The sequence below is a fragment of the Dioscorea cayenensis genome, chromosome 3 (assembly GCF_009730915.1).
Source record: "Dioscorea cayenensis subsp. rotundata cultivar TDr96_F1 chromosome 3, TDr96_F1_v2_PseudoChromosome.rev07_lg8_w22 25.fasta, whole genome shotgun sequence".
NCBI classification, from domain to species: Eukaryota; Viridiplantae; Streptophyta; class Magnoliopsida; order Dioscoreales; family Dioscoreaceae; genus Dioscorea; species Dioscorea cayenensis.
Window position 1 is genome coordinate 12,519,008 of NC_052473.1, and position 22,929 is coordinate 12,541,936.

The 22,929-nt window shown below is 34.4% G+C and overlaps 1 protein-coding gene and 1 long non-coding RNA gene across 2 annotated transcripts; one reads left to right on the top strand and one right to left on the bottom strand.

The window, feature by feature from the left end:
• The first annotated feature begins 2,557 nt into the window (after window positions 1-2,557).
• On the top strand, window positions 2,558-10,354 carry LOC120284086. The gene is made up of 3 exons (XR_005543410.1): window positions 2,558-2,877; window positions 9,384-9,461; window positions 9,804-10,354. It is a non-coding gene; the product is annotated as an uncharacterized LOC120284086 (long non-coding RNA).
• A 3,580-nt stretch (window positions 10,355-13,934) lies between these two features.
• On the bottom strand, window positions 13,935-21,622 carry LOC120251843 (DUF724 domain-containing protein 3-like). Its single transcript, XM_039260502.1, has 5 exons — window positions 21,118-21,622; window positions 17,769-18,200; window positions 15,711-16,482; window positions 15,432-15,611; window positions 13,935-15,224 (listed from the first exon to the last, which is right to left on the bottom strand). Exons 1-5 carry the CDS (start codon window positions 21,571-21,573, stop codon window positions 14,170-14,172), a joined length of 2,895 nt encoding a protein of 964 aa, XP_039116436.1. The 5' UTR covers window positions 21,574-21,622; the 3' UTR covers window positions 13,935-14,169.
• Between the last annotated feature and the right edge of the window lie 1,307 nt (window positions 21,623-22,929).

The following is a 22,929-nucleotide window of genomic DNA, read 5'->3' on the forward strand; positions in this document are numbered from 1 at the left end:
GTTTTTTTATATAGTAATATTATTCAGATCCAGAGAAAAAACCCATTGTCTTTATATTTTATGTTTAATGTTCATTTTTATTCTATGTTTTCAATTTCTTCAATGCAGTTTATTCTATTTTTTTTTTTATTAATATTGATCTGATTGTATTTTGGCAATTTATGTCCTGTTAGCATCTTTTATACATAAAAAGAAACTAAAAATTATAATGCCCAGTGGATGATGGTAATGAAGAATCATGAAGCTGATCCATTTGAGTAATTATGGTAATCATAAATAACTGGATGTGACTAAAATTAACTCTTCAAATAAGTTTAATTAACTAAACAAAGCCTGAAAATAAATCACAAAATCGAGTAAGCTTATCACCCCAATTTGTCAATATTTGTGCAGCCAAATATACTTTTGGATCTTACATGTTTGCGAATTTAGTAATATAAGTTCATGTTGATTTGAAACATTTGAGTTGTTATATGGACTTGGTTAATTCATTAAGTGGATGTTTAAGAATGAAAAACAATTACTTTGCGAATTGCTTGAATATCTATAATGCATAATTTATATGTATGCCATCTATCTTATAGTACAGTTGTTTTTATTAACTTAATTTTATATAAATAAATATTACTTCAAAAAATAAAGAGAGACAAGAGTAAATCAATAATATTAAAATCATTTTAATTGAATGATAATTATTGTAATTTAAAAGTAAAGGTTTCAAAATCAAAGACAAATGCGATATTATAAAGCTACAAAGATTTTTTCGGATGTATAAAAATTTAGTAGTACTTCGTGAGTTTAGAATCATGAAAGGTACTGCATTTTTACTTTAAAATAGATTAAATAAACCATTTTTTTGAGTCCTCACGGGATGTATTTTTTTTTTCTTATATATATAATAAACCATTTTTTTGAGTCCTCACGAGATGTATTTTTTTTCCTTATATATATATATTAGGTATGTGCATTAATATAGTAACTCCCCGTCCCATGTGGTTTATCCACTTTCTATAAAAAAAAATAAATAATGATAGTTATGTAAATAGAGAAAATGAGCATGAACCAAAGGGGAAATCATTATTGGAGACGTGGATGGTTTTGTTACAAAATCATTGTCCAAATGTGCTTGTAATAAAACAAAAATAGTGCAATACTGGTAAATTCCTTTCTAGAAGGAAATGTAACAATATGACTTATTTTTATGTGTTACACATTTTCATGGTTTTCCAAGATATGAAACTCATGGAAGATACTAAGTTAACATATTCCATGAAGTAAACTTATGTTTCTATTATATACCATAGTAGGCTGTCTATAGATATGTAAGAATTTCAAACATTACTTACCACTTTAATGTATCTTTATATTCAAATTTTAGTGATATCTAACTTCACCTAACCAAACATTTTGGTTTGGATTAAGAGTGATGTATGGTCAGTTAAATTTAACAATTTAAGATTATGTTAAGAAGAAAATTCTATATAATATTCATCATACTTTGACTTAATTAATATCAATAAAATTTTTAAAATTAAATTTAATTCTCAAATTAAAAGTAATTTATTATTATTAATGTTACTATTGTAAATTGATTGGTAAATATTTAATTTTAATAATAAAATCCAATTAACAAATGAGAGTTATTAGTATTATAGGATTCATGCTTCAATTTTTCATCAGCAATATTGCAAAATATTAAATCCAGTATTTATAATAAAGATTTACTGAAGAAATTCCATGTTAAGAAAGATCGAAGAATAACAATGGAACATTTGATATAAATAATACAAAGGGGACGAAGAACAAAAAATAATGATTAATTGACAAAATTATTATTAATAAATTACTTTGCTACTATAAATTATGGTTCAGATTAGCTGTAAAACCCGCATTTCCATGAGTGGAAACCGTTTTCATAGTCATAGAGCATCAAACACATGGTTTTGCGAATAGATAGGTTTCGCAAACAATTATAGTCTTTGAATATAAATAAAATCATAGTTATACTCATTCATAAGTCTATGAATCTCTTATAAGAGTTAATAGCATTAAAAACCATTCCAAACCAACAAAGCATCGATTCAAATATGATAAGCCATAAAACCAATCCATCAAGTGATTAAGGCATTAAAAGCCTGATAGAATTATACAATATAACATAACCCACTCACAAACTTGGGAGACAAGTTTCCCCCAAAACGATACTCCTCTGCCGGATCCTTGCCTTGAGCCAAGCTTTCACCACCTACGACCAACCACACACATATTGACACCCTCTGTTTGATACACGAGATAGTTGTCTACTGCAGTACACAGGTCGTACAAGTAATAATAGTGTGTGTAAAATACAAGATGTTAATCTCATGAGGAATGCGAATACTAGAACCAACTAATTTCCTTTTATCTAGGCTATGAGTAAAAAGGGTTTTGCATTAAAATTCTAAATAACAAATTCAGAAAATAAAGTCAATGAATTAGAAAAGTAAGGGTTGGAGGTACTCAATATATGTAGAAGGTCCCGTAAATGATTCCCTTTAGGAATTCTCAAGTACTAAACTTTAACTTCATATCCTAGTCAAGGTTGAATTGAGTCGTGGAAATTCTATAAGCACACCAATACTTCTCTCAAAGTTATTAGCGTCTAAATCAAAGAGGATTTGTGTGAGTCTCTCTAACCCTAATCTAACATGATAGCATTAAGAGCAAGGAATTTCTTGCCAAGGGTGAGCACGTGTCTACTTGCTCAAAGGTGAGCCCGGCTTCTAACCTAAGAGTAGCCCTAGGCGGAGGAAGATGCTCAATCTCTTGATGCACCTTCAATCTCCTTCGGCAAGGTTAGGAGATAATCTGTTGAGAATTTGGCTACAAGTTTTCGAGGTATGTGACTTTCATTTTTTCCATCAATATTGATTTGGAAATTATTGCAAGATGATTAGCTTGTACTCTAGTGGTTAGATTGTAGCTAAAGTGTTGTGAGTGGGTTTTAAATTTTCTTTGTATATCATGTAGGTTTTGAACCTTTGATGTCATTCCTTGCATGCTAGGTTTCGTTTAGACTCTGTATCTTTAATGATGGTTAACCTTAAATTTTTTATAAGATATAGATCCATTATGTATTGCATGAAGAATGATTTCATTTTACTATATAATACAACTTTGAAATAGATTAAGGTTGAATCTTCTCCATGACTTGGGGATTTAAGAATGGTGATTATTTGCTTTTGTTTTAGTTGTAAAAGATTCATCCCTATACCAAGCCTATGATGCATTAGGTAAACCCACTTCTTTGCCATCATTGCTAATTATGCTTTAAGCAAGCCCACAAATTCTGGTTGTTAGATTAGTGTTCAAATGGTTTAGAAGTGTTATATTTGATCTGTTTATGTTGTGCTAATAAAATTATTTTCATTTAATGGTCATGTTGAGCTTTGAGATCTAGTAGTGTGTGGTTTGGTTAATTGTCAATCATACACTTGAGTTCGTTGTAATGGCCCGCTGAATTGAGCATCAATTCCCATTCATCTTAGCCTTGTTGCGTTGAATTATTGTAAAGGTTTGAGTCAGCTTGTGTAGGGGTTTTTCAGTGTCTTTTTGCTTCTTTATTTTTGACGTGAGTCACCTCTGGGACTCAATGATTATGACATAGTTATTGATGCAACAACTTTAGCCTGCAATTGAAGTTTCATTATGTATAGTACCTTACTTCCTATCAAGTTGCAATATTCAATTCCTATTATGTTCTTTATATTAAAGGGAGCATTGCCACATTAGTTGTAGTAATTTGCAAGCTCATTTCTTTAGAAATTCCTTTGCTTATTTCCTACGCATTATAGTCTTTGGAAGCTATTGTCTTAGCCAACAATGTCTTCAATTATTGACTTATTCAATACAAATGATCCTTGATCCAGTGAATAGTCATGCCATTATATTAGCTTGGCAAGCCAAGTTTTCTTAATCACATTCTATTAAAACCTAAGACAGTAGTTTCCCTTCCCTTAATTTTTTTTGTTGTTTTCCATACATCGCTCATCCATTGGTTGGTAGGGCTTCGTAGGTGGGGCCGGCCTTCCCATGATTAAACTTTATCAAAAGCTAGTATTTTATAGGTAGCTATGCAATGCTTTAACTTTGCCAAAAGCAAGTGTTTTATAGGTAGCTATACATTGCAGCAAGTGGCACCATTTTACTTTTGTTGAAGAAAGAATCTCAAGGGCTAATCTATTGAATAAAAAAGAGTACAAAACAACAAGGGAAAAACACAACAAAGCTAAAGATTGAAATTAAAAGGAGCACCCATCATTGCAAAAACTTTTCATGGCCCAACGAAGAAGGTCACATCCATATAGAAAACAGATTGAGAGCATGAAGATTAGTTCCAAGAACATCGAGTTTGGAGGTAGGATCCATCCAAGTTCCGGGAATATCAATGATCTTTGGGGTACCAGCGTTCTAGACAAATAGGTTTGCATGTAAAATTGCAGGGGAGAGGCGCCAGATAACAGGATTGTGGTTGAGATTAAGCACATTGGGAAGATCTGAGTTACTTGTGAAGATCTACTGAATGCTTAATCGTTTCTCAGATGCAGTACGAAAAGCGATTGCTAAAGCATGAAGATCAGCATCAATATTAGACTCAGTGGTGAAAGCACAACAACATGCAATGGAAATGATATAATTAGAATTCGACACGAAGAACCCAGTGTAACCTACTTGTATGGTAGAATTCCAGTTTGATGCGAAGAACCGAAAAAGGTCCTCAGAGTGGAAGAAATTATTAAGGATGAGTCTCCTGCCGTTAAGATTAGCTGCTTCCTGATTGAACTCTTTAGCATGAGCAATAACTCGATGAACAATAAGGAAATAATTGGGGCTAACATTCTTAAAAATAACATCACAGCGAGTTTTCAAAATAAACCAGATAGTTGCCGCAATAACTGAAATGGAAAACTTAGAAAGATTATAATCACTGATCCAGGCACTAGAACTAATATAATCAGGGAATGAGAGATTGAGTCCAGTATGAGTCCTGAGCAAGTTCCAAATGATTTGAGTTTTGCTGCAATAATAGAACAAGTGATCAGTAGATTCAAGATCAATATTACAAAGGATACATAAGCTTCAAGGACCCAAATTGATGCTATTGAGATAATCAGTACTAGATATATGCCCATGAAGAAGCAACCAAATGAAATGCTTGACCCGAGGAGCAACAGCAAGGCTCCAAAGCTTTCTCCACCCCGACCAGTGCTCAGAAGGAGAGGCATTATGGTTGAGTTGGTGAAAGACTACCAAGGAAGTATTGTTGGAGGAAGTATTAGGAAACAAAACCCAATTATTATTAGAATTAACATCAGTAAAACCAAGTGTAGGGATCGGATAATCCAAATTACCACCAAACAAAACCCGCATAGGATGAATGTCCCAATTGCCATCAGAAACCAAATCCAACATGGAAATATTCTCAAAATCAGACGTAACATTCAAGAAGGTTAGTTTGAAGGCAAGGGGAACATCAAAAAGCCACAGATCAAAAAGAAAGGAGATGCAGTAGGGGTTAACAATATTGATCCAATAGAAAGGTTTCAAGACAGAGCCAGTGTAACAAAGGCAATGGAAGATCCAGGAATAGTTTGGAGGGGCAGTATTCAACCAGAAATTCAGAGTACCATATTTGCGATGCATGATATCAACCCAAATGGCTTGATCAAATTCAAGAAATTTGAACACATTTTTAGCCATAAGCGAATGTTTAGAGTGTGCAAGATTACGAAACCCAAGACCCCCTCAGTTTTATTTTCAGTAATATAGTTCCAAGCAACAACATGGATGCCTTTCCATTGCCACTTTTAAACTAGAAGAAATCCCAGACAATTTTTGAAATTTCAAGGAGGACAAAGTCAGGGACATGATAGACATAGAGAAGATAGGTTGGGATAGAAAGGATGGAGGAATTTATCAGAGTATACTTCTCTGCTGCAGACAGGTTGTAGGACTTCCACCAAGCACATAATCCACGGGTCCTAGCAATCATAGGATTAAAGGAAGCAACAACAAGCCATTTGGGGGAGATAAGAACCCTAGATAGGTTAAAAGAAAGGAAGCAGCACTGAAGGACATGATGGAATAGATACTCCTAGAGACCCGTTTATTGAACCATAAAGGAAAATAGATTTGAGACTTAGAAGGATTGGGACTCTGACCAATTAACCAAGCATAGATGGAAAGACATAGTTTGATATCATTAGCAGCACATCTAGAAGCACGGGAAACTAGGACAAGATCGTTTACAAACATAAGGTGATTGAAATTGGTCTGAAGATTGCAATCAAATACGGGAATCATGTTGGATCTGAGAGCAAAGTTTAACATAGAAGTAAGGTTCGGGGAGACAAGGATGAAGAGGTAGGAAAAAATAGGGTCCCCTTGGCGAATCCCCCGAGAAGAGGAGAACCAAGAGGAGGGAGTCCTATTAATAATGATAGAGAAATAGCTAGAGTTGAGACATGTACGAATCCAAGAAATCCAAAGATCAGAAAAATTCATTCTGGTTAAGATGGCAAGAATTGCACTCCAGCTTAGGATATCATAAGCCTTTTCAATATCAGATTTAATTAACATCCTAGAAGGGCCATTACGATCAACTTCAATCGAATAAGCAACTTCTTGCACAACTAAAATATTATCAAAGGCACCACAATCCGAGACAAACCCCGCTTGTTCGAGACCAACAAGAAGAGGAAGAACAACTATAAGACGGTTAGAAAGGATTTTGGAGAATAACTTATAGCAGACATTAACCATTTCCTTGTTATAATCACTTGGTTAATTCATTGTTGTTCTCCTGATTAGCATGCTGTGCATTAATGTCAAGTGTCAAGATTTAGCTCTTCAACTACTGTGTGTTTTGGTATTAATTATTTTATTAGTGTTATTTTAATTAATTTGTTTTTATTTTTTTATTAAGGTATTAGTTATCCTCAAACAAGGATAGAGAGCTTCAAAAGTTTGTGTTTAGGTTCTTAATAGTGGTAGGCATGCTACAAACATAAAATAAGCATAGATTATGGATGACGATAATAGGAAAATTACTGAGCAATTAGACTCTATTCTATAGTTTTTTAGGCCTTTTCTTGGAGAGCTAATTTCAGTTGTTTGGTATGGTTTAGAGTTTGACGGCTTTGAGGTAAGTAATACCATATATAAATTGCGATATATATATACATACATAAACTTTATATTACTGACAGTTCCGAATTTATTTGGTTATTTATTTTTACTTATTTAATATTTTAACTGTGTATTTGTTGTTTATTAGTTTAATTATTTATTATATTATTTATTAAGTTTTTAGTACTTCTCCTTTATTGAATTATTTGGTTATACCTGTTAGTTATTAAATTGTTAAGTCTATTAATTATTTTCAAATTAATTAGATTATTTTACTAAAAATGGGATCATGAAAAATCTTTCTCTATTCCTACTTAGATTGATGACTTAGGAATTTCCAATTCATATTTTGATAATATTTCTACAACTTTTGATACATTTGACTCATGGAATTATTGATACTCTAGATAGTGAGCTATTTTGTACAAATATTTTGCCTCCAAATTAACTAAGTTATAACACTGTGAAAGGGGTCAAATACTGACTAAGTTGACTTGAAAATTTTGAAAAAGAAAGACTACAGTTTCACACTGTTTCATCGATGAAACAATAGTGGCCTATGAAATTCTATCTAGGGTCATGATTGAGAATAAATAAATGAGTTCTAAAAATTCTAACTCAGGTCATCGAGTATAATAAATGACATCTAATAATCTATTGCGAACTTAGTTGGGAAACTTATACTTTGATATTTTGTTGAGTTTTGGAGGCGTTTTTGTTAAATTCATCTGACCCTTTGAATTGTATTTTTGATAATGTTATACCTTGGCATATGCTATATTTTGAATTTGAATTTCTGAAACTCTATATGATCCTAATTATTTTTTAAATAATTGGGTTGTCAATCTTATAAGTTTGTTCTTTTTTTAAAAAAAAAATCAGGAATAAAGTTGACTAGTAGGTAGCTTAGTAGTGGTTATCGAATACAAGGAGACTATGAGCTAGTTGATTTATTAGTTCCTATTTCTTTTGTAGAATTTGAACTTTATTATTTTTTACACCCTTTGTATTTCAAATTTTAACCTTTTTGGTATTTATGCATTTGAAGTTTATGGATTTGCTAAAATATATAAACTATTCTAAGACAAGTTCTTTGGCATGGCATACCCATTGGGTTCTGCATTATGGGTATGTGGCCATTTGTTAGCACACCAGGCATGGGCCGTGATAGAATTAGATCTAGAACTAAACAAAAAAGTTGTTCATGATTGTTCTAACTACTTACTTGCATAATGTCATTGCATTTGGGAATGTACATCATAAGATATACATGTTTGAAGGAGTTATGTCTAAACAACAAATATGCAGAAATTTAGGTGAGGTTTGAATGAATGCCAAAAATTGAGGACTACTCTTAATATTTCTAAGATTTTGATATGAGGTAGCTCTTTGAGTCTAGTTTTCTTAGAAGCAAGAATTATGACATTTAGTTTAGTGTCGGGAAAGATGTGGTGGGAATAGTACATAGAGATATTGAAAAAAAAATAGATATTACTTGATCATGCATATGTGCCTACTTGAAGCATGTGAACCCCTTTGTAGGCATTTTGAAAACTTGAAGGGAGAATTGAAGAAGATGCTTGGTATGCATAAGTATATGTGTGTGTGTATATATGCATCAGTGTGGTTGATGCATGCAAGTATGGCATGTTTGTGTGGGATATATGGATATTCTTGGAAGTGTGTGTAGGAGGGAAATTACTTTGTAATTGAATGGTAATGAGCATTGATTTGGGTTTATAGCTATGTATAAGTCAGTCTTAGTTACTTGAATGGGTTGTATGCTAACATGGAGAAATGGAGGTTTATATGCTAGGCTTTTGGTGAAAATTGAAATGTTGTGGAGAATGGAACTCAAATATTTTATGACATGGTTGTGTTGGTGTAAGGGTGGAGAGCTAAAGCATCCTCACATATGAGATTAAATTTGGGTTCATGTTACCGTAACTTATACTGCAGTACCAAAATTATTAGATGTTGGTTCAACCAGGTTCAAGGTAGTTGAGGTTGGCTTAGACATGCTTAAACCAATTTGAGTTAGTTTGACTTCATTGGAAAATAGTCCAAGCTATGTAGCTAGTTTTATTAGAGGTTGTTGGTTGGTTGAGTTTTTTAGAGTTAATTTCAATTGACATTAAGTGTAAATTTTCCATGTATTGGACTACATATCATTTTTTTCTATTTGGTTAAAACCTTGTAAATCTCACATTTTATAGGTGGCAAGACTTCAATAAAGGGCAAAGAAGCTATGAAGGAGTAGAAGCCAAGTCCCTATTTTCTAGCCTAAAAGCTTTGTGAGTAAATATTTATTTTATTTTAATCTATTTTCTACTCTTAAAATTTGATGCTTCAAAATGGTTAACAGACTCTGCCTTAATGGTACTATGGATGTTCTATTTTGTTTCAAGTCAATCTTTTATGTTATTAAAGATACACTACAGTGTTCATTACTCTATCTTTTAATAAGAATTGTTTAACCAGCTTTATATTTGGATTTGTAATCAGAATTTGGTTTCTTATCTTCATCATGTTGTCCATGAAATGCAATTGTGTGTGTTAGCCTTGAAACATGGTTGAATGATATTCACTCTATACAAATTGCTTTGTAATTGGCTAGATGTTTTCTTTGGTGACAGGGAATAGAAAGCCCCGCCTATTGCAATATGGGTCCCCACTGTCAGGCCTACCAAGAAACTATGTTGTTGATTGGATATAATCACCGCATTTATTAGGTGCGAAGAGAATCTAACAGGGAAATTAGAGGGACACCTCCAAGAAAACTGAGGCACAATGATTCACTACATGTATGGACTCATCGTCCAACATCATTGTGGGCTAATTTTATTTTTTTATAGCATTTAACCTTGGTGAACCTAGACTTAGCCGCATCAAAGGCTAGGTTCATGCTAACTTCTTGAGAGCCCTTAGAGTTGATTTATATTAAAAAGGCATTACATCTAATTTTGAAATTGTTCTTTATTTATTTATAGTATTTGGGGTTCAAAATTTTGTTTTCACGTTCTTCTTGTATTTTTGTTAAATTGTCTATCCACTCACCAAGTAATTATGTTGCTCATCATATTTTTCATTCATATTTTCTATGCTTACGCTGCTAGCTTAGGTTGTGCTTTACAGCATTGTTGTATCGAGCTATGTCAATGGTCCCAAACTACTTGCATTGTTAGCTTGGTTTCTATGGTTCAATCATGTAGTAGTGAGGAATTAAACAAAAGTGTAAAATTTGGAAACTTTTTATCTATACACATTTATCATGTGTACTCTATGATTTCAAGATACTTGAATTTTCTTTTCTAAGAAATTTTTTTAACTATACTATGGTTTGGAAATTCCATTTTAAAAACTATGCACATGATATAATTAGCCTAGCGATATTTTGTAGTAATGAATACGTACATCACTTACTTTAGGTATCATGGCGGTTATCACATTCTTGGCTTTGGGTCGAGGCATGGTATGAAGCATGTGCCCAAAAGATTCAAATTTGATGTAAGAACAAGCATCAATTGCTTGTTCGGGTTCATAAAGCATCTAAAAATGATAGGATGGTAGATTAGACTATTTAGCTCATTCACTAAAAGAAAATAACCATTGATTAAAACATATATGTGTACATGTTACGCATTTTTCATATATATATATATTAGCGCGACAAATAACATGATTAATTTGGGATAACAATCTTCAATCTCACATGTGATAGTTCCACATTTCATGCTAAAATGATCTCCCATGAAAACAGTATCAACTCTAACAACTTTAAATAGTAGAGTGAATGCTTTAGTCATTTCTTTGCCAGCTTTCGTTGGGCATATTTATGATATACTCACATGGATGATCACTAAAATAGTATTCTCATATATGAGTGACTTTTAGTAGGTCAAGGAATCTATAGGTGTAACTCTTTATAGTATGTGGGCGTGTCTCTATGTCTTGTGATTTAAGAAACATTCTTTCATGAGTGTGGTCAAAGTAGAATGGATCCACTACTGTTGAAACAATGAATCACTATTTTGTTACGATATGAACGTTAGAGAAAATAGTGGAGAACCTCCCATTTAGGGCCTAAAGACTTAGGAACATGTTATCTCCACTTTTAGAATATTAATTATGGTTGATGATACACTCTGGAAAATGATTGAAAAGTTTGCCAAAGTTTTTATCACGCTCTCACTCGGGCTAGCAAATGCACTAGTTGCTCAAGTAATGTAGTATACTAGGACTATGAGTACTAATGCTTACTATTTTCCTATTATCTAGCCTATTGAATAACTGTAGTTTCAAGAACTAAATTCAAGCAAACTCTAAGAGAACAATAACTAATTGGGAGGTAATCAATATCGAAAGAGACATATCTTGGTAAAGAATCCTCTTGGATTTGTCCTACAATTAAACTTTAAAATTGGTACAAGAATAGACTCTATTGGACCATAGACTCATGATCTATGTCAACATCTCTATCTCAAGTCTATGAACAACTATTTTAATATGAAGATCAATTGAAATCTCTTTCTAATCCAATCTCTCTATGATTGTATTAATACTTCGTGAATCTCTCTATGAGGTTCAACTTGAATCCAGAGGTGTGACACCCTATCTCTATATAGAACCAATATCTAAAAGTCAAATTATAAGATGCATCCTAGGGTTATCGATATTCAAATACTCTCCGAATTTACTTCTTCATCGTGGCAGAGCGCACAACTAAATCGAAGCAATAACAAAAACCAAATGAAAATATAGAACATCCCCTTTTAATTTCGCAGTCTTCTCTAATTGTTGGAATCCTCTCTAAGGAGATGCTTCTTTCCTTTCAATGTGTGCTAGACCTCACCAATATCGCCACTAAGAACAAGAGTGTTGTTAAATCCTAGAAAAGTCCTCTGAAAGTTCACCAAAAGGGTCCCTCCAAAATTCATCTCCCAAAATTCCCCGGAAACCCTAGCATAATGGCCTTTCATAGTATCAGAAATAGGCCGAATGCACATCCGTAACTCCCAAGGATAAGGCTATGCTCTGCAAGTTATCTAGCTTGAAATCTTTGAAGAATTTACACGGCTACAACATGGGCATGGCTGTGTCTGTGTATCTCTTAGGATGGCACCACACTTTTCTCCATCCCATTCAGTTGAGATTTAGGAGATTTAGTTCAACATATTTGTAGCCATGGCTCTGTATACTATATAGACGTAAAACTTTGTGGAGCTTTGATTCTTGATCAAAACACCTTCTATTTGCTTTAAAAAACACTCTTATTGTTCCAAAGGCATAAATTGTGGCTGGAATAAGCAATAGAGGTAAATTAAAAGAACAAGCAAAGTGCTTCAAATCATGATATTAAAACATGTATAATCAAGTATTTATCAAGTTTTTATAAAAATAGATTTAAAATGGTCTCTTAAACAACCTATTTAAGCACTAGATAGTTCTTCCAAGTACTTTATTTTATGTTGTGTTACATGAGAACTATATGAATGTGTCCTAGTTGGCCATCATGTTAGGGCTAGGTAAGGCTGGCATATCACCGTCCAAAGTTGGCTAGAAATGTTCCACCCCTGCCTTCTTTTAAAGTAGTGGCTCTAGATGATAATGATATAGAGTATAATAAGTATGAGACCCTTAGAGCTGTCTTTTCAATGACGTCAACTCTATCCCTTGGCCTGAATTATGTAAATGTCTAATTTTATTGAACTTTTTAGATAGTGATTAGTAATTTGATTTGATTTGATTTGATTTTTTTTTTTTTTTAACGCAATCTCTAAGTTTTCTTTATTCCTCTTGTCCTATTTATTATTATGGGCACATCTACTTGTTACTTGATCCTAAAATTGAATACCTTAATAATTTTAATCATTATACGATCTTGTGTGTCAAAGACGCCATGAATTTTAAGCGTCTCCCTTGTGTCCAGGATGGTGCAATAAGCTATGACCTTCAACCTGTCAGCAAATGTTTGGTGTTACTGTCGTCCTTTCTCTAAAGTTCACATTCTAACTTGTAGCTTAAATACTTCTTTTGATATTAGATTTCGATTATCAAAGGGCTGGATTTTGCTTTTAGTAATCCATCATCTGATGATTAAATCAGCAGTCAAGAATGCACACTCTGATTGTAGTGTGTAAATAAATCTTTGAAAGTATATATATTATCATATATTATAGGTTCTCTTTTATAAAAATGTGCCATAGTGAGAAAAAGCTTGTTGGTGAATCGAAGAGCATTGTTTATTTGATTGTTTTATCATATCAAATTAAAATAAACTAGTAATAATTAATCAGTTAATTTAAAAAATATAAATTTTGATATATAAACTTAGGTTTCTCATTCTATACATAAGCTTAGATTTCTCATTCTATAGCTTAAAATTTTTAATTAAATTTGACTTAATAATATAATACCTCCTGGGCCAATTTTGAACACTGTGGCACACAGCATGACAACAAGATAAACTAGTCTAGCTTTGTGCTTAAAAAAAAACATGAACTATCCTATGGGCGGCAACACCAACATTGCCATTGCAAGTTGCGCGATAGATTGGGAGTGCGATGGTACCTTCAAAACCATGACAAATAAATAAAAGACAGACCTGGGAGGAGAATCCAAAAGGACAATTGGTCATTGAAAATTCCCAAAGCTAGTACATGATTAACCAAGTAAAAGAACAAAATCCCAAAGGGACTAATACAAAATTAACCGAGTAAACAATTGTAATCACCGGTCAAACAAAACAGGCATCAAACAGACACAACTTTCATATAAACTACTCTTGTAAATTACCACGTTCCATAAGTACTTGGAATCCTTAAGGATACAACACTATGCTAGTCACAGAGTACTATATCACGCAAAAGGCATGAGGAAAAGAAAGGCATGCAATTACCAGGACTGCTTCAATTTTAGACTATCCTCCTGACATTACAGATACAACAAAGTACATCTGATAAGCAAACAGTTAACATTAGATTAAACAACAAATATCGGCTTTTACCAAGGAGCAGTGACCGCACCATCAAATTGATGCTCAGCTGACGCTAAGAATTCCTCAGCAGCCTCTGCATCCCTTTGCAGAATAGCAATCTCAGAGTCGATGAGTTCTCTCTGCACTATGGCTGACGCTCTTTTCTCTTTGAAGCGTAAAATCTTCTGCTCCAATTCCATTATGTCTTTGTCAAAGTCCATAATTGATGAATTAAGCAGTCCTTTCTCATTTTTCCGGTCTAAAAGCTGTCCTTCTAGTTCAGTTCTCTTGATTTCAGACTGTTCCTGTTTTCTTCTAATATCTAGTAATTGCTCTATTCGATGCCGCATGCGCTGCACTTTAAATCCATTCGCTTCCAAAGTTGCAAGAGCCTTCAATTTTTCATTGAGCACCGTCAGGGGATCCGTGATGCGTAAGCTGCGAATGCTAGTAGCAAAATTCGCAAAGGTGATCATCAATCCTACAGCCATTCCTTCACGGAATTCAGGGCAGTGCTGCTCTAAAGGTTGAAAATGAGGTTCTTGAGGCAGTAACCTGAATATTTCCATTGACTCAATAGTCTGCCACATCGGGGATGATCTCACGAAAGGCACCAACACATTCTTTTCAGGTGAATCAGATGAGTTCTCAGCCAATGCATTCTTTTCAGGTGAATCAGATGAGTTGTCAGCTAATGCAATCTTTTCAGGTGAATCAGATGAGTTCTCAGCTGAAACGGCTGGCATTTCAGTTTTGTTTGAAGATGGCAAATCATGCACAAGCCCTTTTTGAAATGTAGCACTAACTTCTTCAACAGGAGGGAGGGCTTGATTATCTTCATTGATGCTCATCTCATTACCATCATTGCACATGCCTTCAGCTGCACGATTAGGTGAGCTCACCATGGCAACTGCCGCTTGTTTGGTTGGATCATCAACTGATTTCTCCACAGTGGAGGAAGAGTTGAATTGAGAAGTTACATGTTTATCATGTGGTTGATTGTAGACATCAAATCCTCGTTCTTGTTCTTTGCTCTCATGAATAATAGTGACACTTTCACCTTGCAAATCTTCTGAAATAGCTGCAAGATAAAATAACGTTAGGTACAAACCAAATACAACATTATTGAGCTAAATCCAGCCTAATAAAGTTAAGTTGATAAGAGACATGCAGATTTATAATTTAAATATACTCAAATCCAAGGTTAATAAATATTAATGGACCATTAGTTACTCTAACAGACAAGACTCCATAAAATTGAAAGGCATACTGCCATAATAAAACAAACCATTATTGAGATCCAATAGATAGCTTTCATCTTGCTTTGATCCATTTTTGTCGCACTGCAGTTGAGCAGCATCTGAAAAGTTAACAGAGGGATCTAGATCACAGAGTCCAGCTTCTTCCTTCCTGCAATCAATTTCAACAGCTTGATCAGCTGTTGTTCCCACTTGTTTTACTTGCATACCTGAAATTATAAGCGATGTCAGTAATAAAAACATAAACACAGCCAGTATTGACCTGAAATCATATAATTGGTTCTCTAAGGCCTCTAAGTGAATCATACCTTCCTTTCGAGGTCGACCTCTCTTGCCAACAAAGCCAGGGGGGGCAGTATGCACCACATCAGGAATTTTCCTTTGTCGTTTTGGAGCTCGAATAACAAGCTTCTTTCGCCGCTTCTTCAGGTTCAGCCCAACATCAGAAACACAACAATAGCTTTCCCATTCACCACTAGAGAAAAATTCATTGTTTTCTTGAATAGATGGTGAAAGAATTAAGTTAAGTGCCTTTGTTTTATTTTCTGACATATCATCCTTAGAATTATAAGTTTCAGGTTCCCTACTAGATGCTTTAACTGTGCCTTTTGAAACAGACATGCCCTGCTCATGAAGGATCACATCTGACAAGTTTGGTGGAAGTTTTGAGACCACGGATGAACTTTCTCCTCTCCTCTCTCTGCACAGTCCTTCAGAATGAGGATGCTCATTTGTCAGGGAAGGACTAATTGCGAGCTCTCGAGGAGAATCGAGTGCCATACCAATCTTTTCTGAGATTTTAGAGCGCCTTTCTATTGGTAACAAGTCCACCAATTTTGTGTTGTCTTTAGCCAGCTCTTTCTTCCTTGAATCACGGCAAGGTTGTAGCTGATCATCAAGTCTTAGTTTTCTGTTGTTTTCTTGCTTTAATATGCCAGTGTCTGAACATGTATCAAGTGTAACTTCACCTTCAGCGGTGTTGCAGGCTGGACTAGGACAATCTGGCATTTTACGTGCTTTTGATTTTCTATAACTGGATAACTTGGTTCCACTTCCAACTTTTGTTTTCTTATATTCCCCCTATGACATTCATGAAAAGTAATAAGGACAGCTAGCAAGTAATAACACAGATTTAGAGAAGAGAAAAATAACAGCAAGGGTTCAGATGTAAACTAGAACATTCTTTAGTTTAAAGATTAGAAAGAGATCTCTTGAGTTGCGATCATCCTTTAATGCAACACATGATAAAGACAGAGAGATGGCCCAAGGGTAGGAATCAGGGTCAAAAGGTTATGGAACTTATTACACAAATATAAGCATAACTATGATTTTCTCTACGTAAATTCAACTCTCAGTTCTAAATGCATATGACATTCTTCACAGCATATTTATGAAACTTACCACATTCCTATATCTCCAAAGAATGAACATCTTCATAAACTGAGAATCTAATTAGATCCGAGCATTACACATACTTGGATATCATAAGATGATATGTTAGACACTTAGACCAGGTCGTTGATTAATAAACTAATGTTTTATGCTCATCGATTCAAATCTGTAACAATAAACAGAGTACTGGAAAATGGATGATTTGATATCCTTAGACAAGCATAACTAGTGGTGGGAGTGGAATAAATGTGTAATTTTACTTCAAAAATAAAATTGCAATCCTTCATAGAATTATTTTGACAAAATAAAACACATTTCATAGTGAAAAACATCACTATTTCAAAAACCACAATGATTTATTGTCATTTTAACTCAGAGTCATCAAGCCTTTCTGCCAATCTACGTTCATGTTTAAATGTGATTTTAATTTTTATACTTTAACAAACAGTAGGTTAACAATAGTTGTAGGAATCTGCTTTTTTTTTTTTCTTTTCTTTTCTTTTAAAAATTGAAATATTCATCACCAATATGGTGACTAACAACACAAATTACTAAGCAAAATATAATTGAAGTTTCGATTGATCCGGATACTTGGGATCCTATGGATGAAGATATGGTCTCTATAGACCCCATAGAATTTCATTCAGAGGAGGAACCATATAGAGATCGTATTGATTCTTATCAAAGAAAGACAGGTTTAACTGAAGCTATTCAAACAGGCATAGGTCAACTAAATGGTATTCCTATAGCAATTGGGGTTATGGATTTTCAGTTTATGGGAGGTAGTATGGGATCCGTAGTAGGCGAGAAAATCACCCGTTTGATCGAGTATGCTACTAATGAATCTCTACCTGTCATTATTGTGTGTGCTTCTGGGGGAGCGCGCATGCAAGAAGGAAGTTTGAGCTTGATGCAAATGGCTAAAATATCTTCTGTTTCATATGATTATCAATCAAATAAAAGTAGTTGCATACCTGCGTGGCACGGACCCATTGCCCATTCGTCCAATTGTAATGGTGCCGCAAGTCTATAGCATTAAGCTCCAAGTCTTCTTTTTGGTATGTTGGCTTGACAACATACATTGACTCAGAAAGGACCTTCTTGATCACTCCAGGTAACCAATAATTTGTCCAGAAAGCCTCCACTTCATCAAAAAGATCAAATTTCACAGCTTCTGGTTTATGAGGGGAAGGCCTGATATATTGAGCATCAACAATCTCCCTAAGAAACTCACAATGACCACCACTACCACTACCCTGGAGGAGGCTAGCATACTCTATCAAGAAGTATGTCTTTCCAATTACTTTCACAATAGTTCCACTGTACCAAGCACCTCCAAAGATCTCCTTGTCACGCGTGACTTCAACTTGGTCCCCGAGACTAAACTTTTCCTTAGTCCTTCCTGGCTAGAAAATGGAAAATTTTGATGCATCGTCAGTTAGACAAAATATGCCATGCAATTACAACTCAAGGCAAACAAATATGCCATGTGATTACATCTCAAACCAGTGAGACAGACAAAAATAGATTGCAGTTATTGAATGTATTTGTACATAAAAAAGAAGTCCTCAAGTCTCAATCATCAAGTTCATGAACATAGATATCAGGAGCAATAGCCAAATAATGGCCTTAAAAGAAATAAATATGGCAACATAATGAATGACTGAGCCTCACAGCCTACTTTCATAGCTAATTATCTTTATGATTTATCTAGATCCGTCATTAACTTTTTGTCTGCTCCTAGAGAAGCCATAAGAATTAGTTTCAAAATCAAGGGTGAGAATATAGTGATCTACTCTGCAAGTTTTTTCTTCAGTATCAAACACCAGCCAAATACCTATTTAAAAAGGAAAATACACTGCTATTTGTGGTGAGTTAATTTCTTTCAGAAACCCATTTAAAGCAGGCGCATGCAATATAGTGCTTTCAGATAGTCAGTGGAACTAGATGGTCAGTAGTACATGGGTGAGTTGATTACAAATGTGAGCCCTTAATAACAAATTGTTGCTTGTTCCACAACAGGCAAACACTCATATACTGAATCAATGACAAGATTATGGCTATCTATTAATAAAACGATATATAACTAATGACGAGATTTGCAGTGATCTAGGCCTGGTGTAGAAACCATTTCATACAACCAAAACCATAATGGTAACAACTAGGCCTGAGCCTAAACATATATAGCATGGCCATAGAGATCCTTATAAATACCTACTCAAGATGAACCAAATGAATATTTATTCTTTATTTATCCCAATCAGAAACCATCTCATCTCGCTTATTGTCCACAAATTGTTTCTTACAACTCCATGAATGTTTCCTTTGGATCTCATTATTGCCCTTTTCAAACTCATAGATCCAAGTAATCTCACCCCCAATGTCAATAAATTAGCAGGCAATTAGAGTAACACAGACTACCTATCAATCCTAAACAATTAATATATACTACCATAATGTAACACAACCTCAGACTGATCCAATTATCTTAAACCTCACCTATGTGTCAAACAAACCAAATTAACATGCAACTGCCAACAGTGATCTAATAAAATCAGCAAATCAGCATAACTAGACATGCTAACAAACCCAACCAAATTAATTAGCTTGCATAAAATGATTCATCTAACACCAAGGTCAATTTGTAAGCTAATAATCAAATGGTTTAATTCAATTTGATAGCACATTTAAGATCCAGATCCAAATTTGCTATCATTGGCACAAAAGCAAACCTGATTTTACAAAAATAATCATAATTATCACTGTCAAGATTTAGTAATAAATCTAACTTTGAAGAATTAATTTTCAAATATTGTTTAGTAAAACACTGGATCATTCTTATCTAAATAAGGATGGCCTAAATGCATATATCATGCAATTCATCAATTTCTAATTTCTAAAGAGTTGCTACAAGTGAAGGGTTCACAGTATAGAAGCCTTCATCAAAGACGTGTGTCAACAAAATTTAATAATAATTCTAGTTTCCAAGGGTATTACAAGTAATAGAATTGTCAACATGTACAACAACAGCCATTAATCCCAACTATTTAAGGTCGGCTACATGAATCTTTCCCTTCCACATTGCTCTATCATATCATTACATATAGTTTCTACTAAACACTCTTTAGGTCTACCTTTGTTTTTTCTATAACCTTTGACTTGGAAAAGTTCCACCTTTCTTATGAGAGCATCTATAAGTCGTCTAAAAACATGCCAACACCATTTTAATTGATTCTCTCTTAACTCGTCAGTGATAGTGCCATTCCCAAACTATAACAAATAAATTCATTCTTTGCTCGGTCCGTCCTAGCAACACCTAGCATCCATTTGAACATTCTCATCTCGACCACTGCTATCTTTAAGTATGTTGTTTTTTACCAGCCCAACATTCAGACCCATACATCAAAGTTGGCCTAACAAGTGTTCTATGGAAATTACCTTTCGATCTACAATCACATAAAACTCCCAAAGCTTCCCTTCATTTAACCCAACCTACCTTAATCTTATTTGTCCACGTGTCCAAGCTCAAACTAATATGTTTAATATAGAAGTTTGTTCCCTTGTTAGATTGTACCACAATATGGATTAGAAGACCTCTCCTCGAACAACCTTCATACATTTTGTATATCTCCGCCCCAGTCAAACTCAGCTTATACATTAACAGGAGAAGCCTTAGGGAAGAATAAAATTCTCAACAACTAATCCACATTCTCCCACATGCATTTCTGATGACACTCCCTCCAAAGATTTAAAATTTAAAATTCATTTTGATATTGTTGCAAGTTTTCAAATGGCTTCATCTTATCTCTCAAAATCCAACTTTCCATCACAACTACCCCTCATCTGTTTCCCACTCTCCACTGCCCACCAACTCCATCACTCTCAACAACGTGCCACCCATTCTTTGTCTCCTCCCAGCTTTGATCTTGTCTACTCTCCTTAAAGAAAATGCCTGTCAAATTCCTTGTACATCCTATAATATAGAAACATTCAATCTGAAACTATGGTCTCAGTTAATCATTATCCTTCCACTAAAAAATAACACAAGCACTTAATTATAGAAAAAATAATACGCCATTACTACAGGAAATCCCTGAAAAAAATATCAATAACAGAAAGAAGAAACCAAAGAGGTTTTCAGCTTTAGTTTCAAAATTTCAGTTACACAGGAAACAAAAAAGGAAAGCTCGTTTTAATCTTCAAAACTCATGCAGAGACATCAACCAACAACTGATTGGAAAGAAAAAAACACATCAAAAAAATAAAATAAAATCAAAAGCAAAGCAAAGCAAAGCAAAGCAAAGCAAATGGAGATACACATACCGAGTCCTCCGAATCACTGATCCACTGACCCTTCACCCACCGAAGATGAGCACGAACATCCGACTCAACAAATTCCTCTTCTTCCCGAGTACTCGGAAAGTAGACAGCATAACGGCCACCACGCACATCGGCAACAACCCCAGGCCACCACCCATCCTGATGGAACGCATCGACGACCTGATGGATCTGGAACGGTGGTCCAGGTCGGCGAGGGTGGCGAGGGCGGAGGTGGGAATCAAGGACGTACTCATGAAGAGGACGGCAAGAGACAGCATCTTCAAGCAGCGAGGTGTAGACCACGGAATGGCGGCGGTGTCTGGGGAGAGGGCGGACGACGGTGGCCTCATACCAAGCTCCTCGGAAGCCTTCATCCTCGCTCTGGACCTCGACCTCGTCGCCGACGGAGAAGCCCTTGGTTTTGCTTTGCTTTCTTTTTAGGGCACTGCTTTTCCCCATCTTCAAACAGCTTTGAGCAAGAAGCACAAGCACAGGGACTTTGTGTTAAAATCTTAGTTGTTTCTCTTCACTTGCACGCTATATCACTTCTTTTACTACTTTACTGCTTTTTTTTTTTCAAAATTATATCAATAATAACTTCTTTTTTTTTTAATTTGAAACTTGAAAACAATAATGATATTTTATGCGACTGATGGCATTATTTATGATAAAATATAATATATATATATATAATCTTGCATAGCTCCGGCAAAAAATGTATTGATGGTGAATATAAGAACTCGTTATTTATATATCTACCTAAATATTTTAGGTGATGTTTCATTTAATGTAATTTTAAATGAAATAGATTTTAATGTCAAATAGTACACTAATTATTCACTAACATTCTCTTTTATCACAATTAGCTCTAATGTTTAAGCCGCTAATGTGTGATTAACTAGCTTAATCTAGCTTAGTTGTTGAAGTAATATTCGAAAGTGTCTTAAAATCATCTTGAATAATAAGATCTAATAATTATCGTCCCGTGATTAATCTTAAAAAGACCATCAGAAAAACCACATAAGCAAGTTAAGATTTAATAATTAAGAAAAGCCCCATAATATAACTATTGATAGGTTAATGTGTCAATTAAGCATGGAAACCCCCACAATAATTAAAATGCTTAATTAAGAGCATCAGAAAGTATTTTAAAAAGAACATAACTAAGATGTGTTACAATTATTGGATCTTGAACCTAATCTAAAAAGCTCTACTATAAACATAAGAATGCCTCGTAGACATGTAGATTTGAGAAAAACACATCTGAGATGACTCGGAGATAAGGGAAAAATGATGACAACTTGAGAGGCTAATAAAGCACGGTGGAGGTGGATCTTGGAAGGCAAAAGATGAGAAGGGCATGCAAATTTGTGAAAAAAGTACCAACCTTTGAAGGAGAGGGAAAGATGATAACGGTTTGGTAGGTGAGTGAAGAAGCAAGCTAGAGGTGAAGCTTGGAAGACAAACAAAGAAAGGTTTGCAGATAGATTTGAGAAAATTTACTCACATCCTCAAATAATTTGTGAATCCCTCACGTGTTGGCCACATGAGGGATTTCAAGGCCTTTGAAATCCAGAGATTTTGTTTTACGGTAAATTGATGGTAAAACAAAATCCCTCATTCATGTGATACATATATTCTCAAGCATATGTTAAAATGATGCATAGCCCAGGTGGTTGGGCTCTCATCTCTTTGGTAAGAGCAGTCCTATGAGAAACAATTTTTTTAAAAAAAATTGAAATAATAAAAAAAATTAACTAAGAAAGCCTTGACCTGTTACTAGGCATGCTACAGTACGGGTAGATTACGGGTTGC

Excerpts from the sequence above, each read along its gene's own strand:
- LOC120251843 (XM_039260502.1), bottom strand. The coding sequence starts at position 21,573 with ATGGGGAAAAGCAGTGCCCTAAAAAGAAAGCAAAGCAAAACCAAGGGC. Across the intron at positions 15,612-15,710 it reads AGGTCGACCTCGAAAGGAAG|GTATGCAAGTAAAACAAGTG; the intron begins GTATGATTCACT and ends TTATAATTTCAG. Across the intron at positions 15,225-15,431 it reads TCTATTGGATCTCAATAATG|CTATTTCAGAAGATTTGCAA; the intron begins GTTTGTTTTATT and ends TTTATCTTGCAG.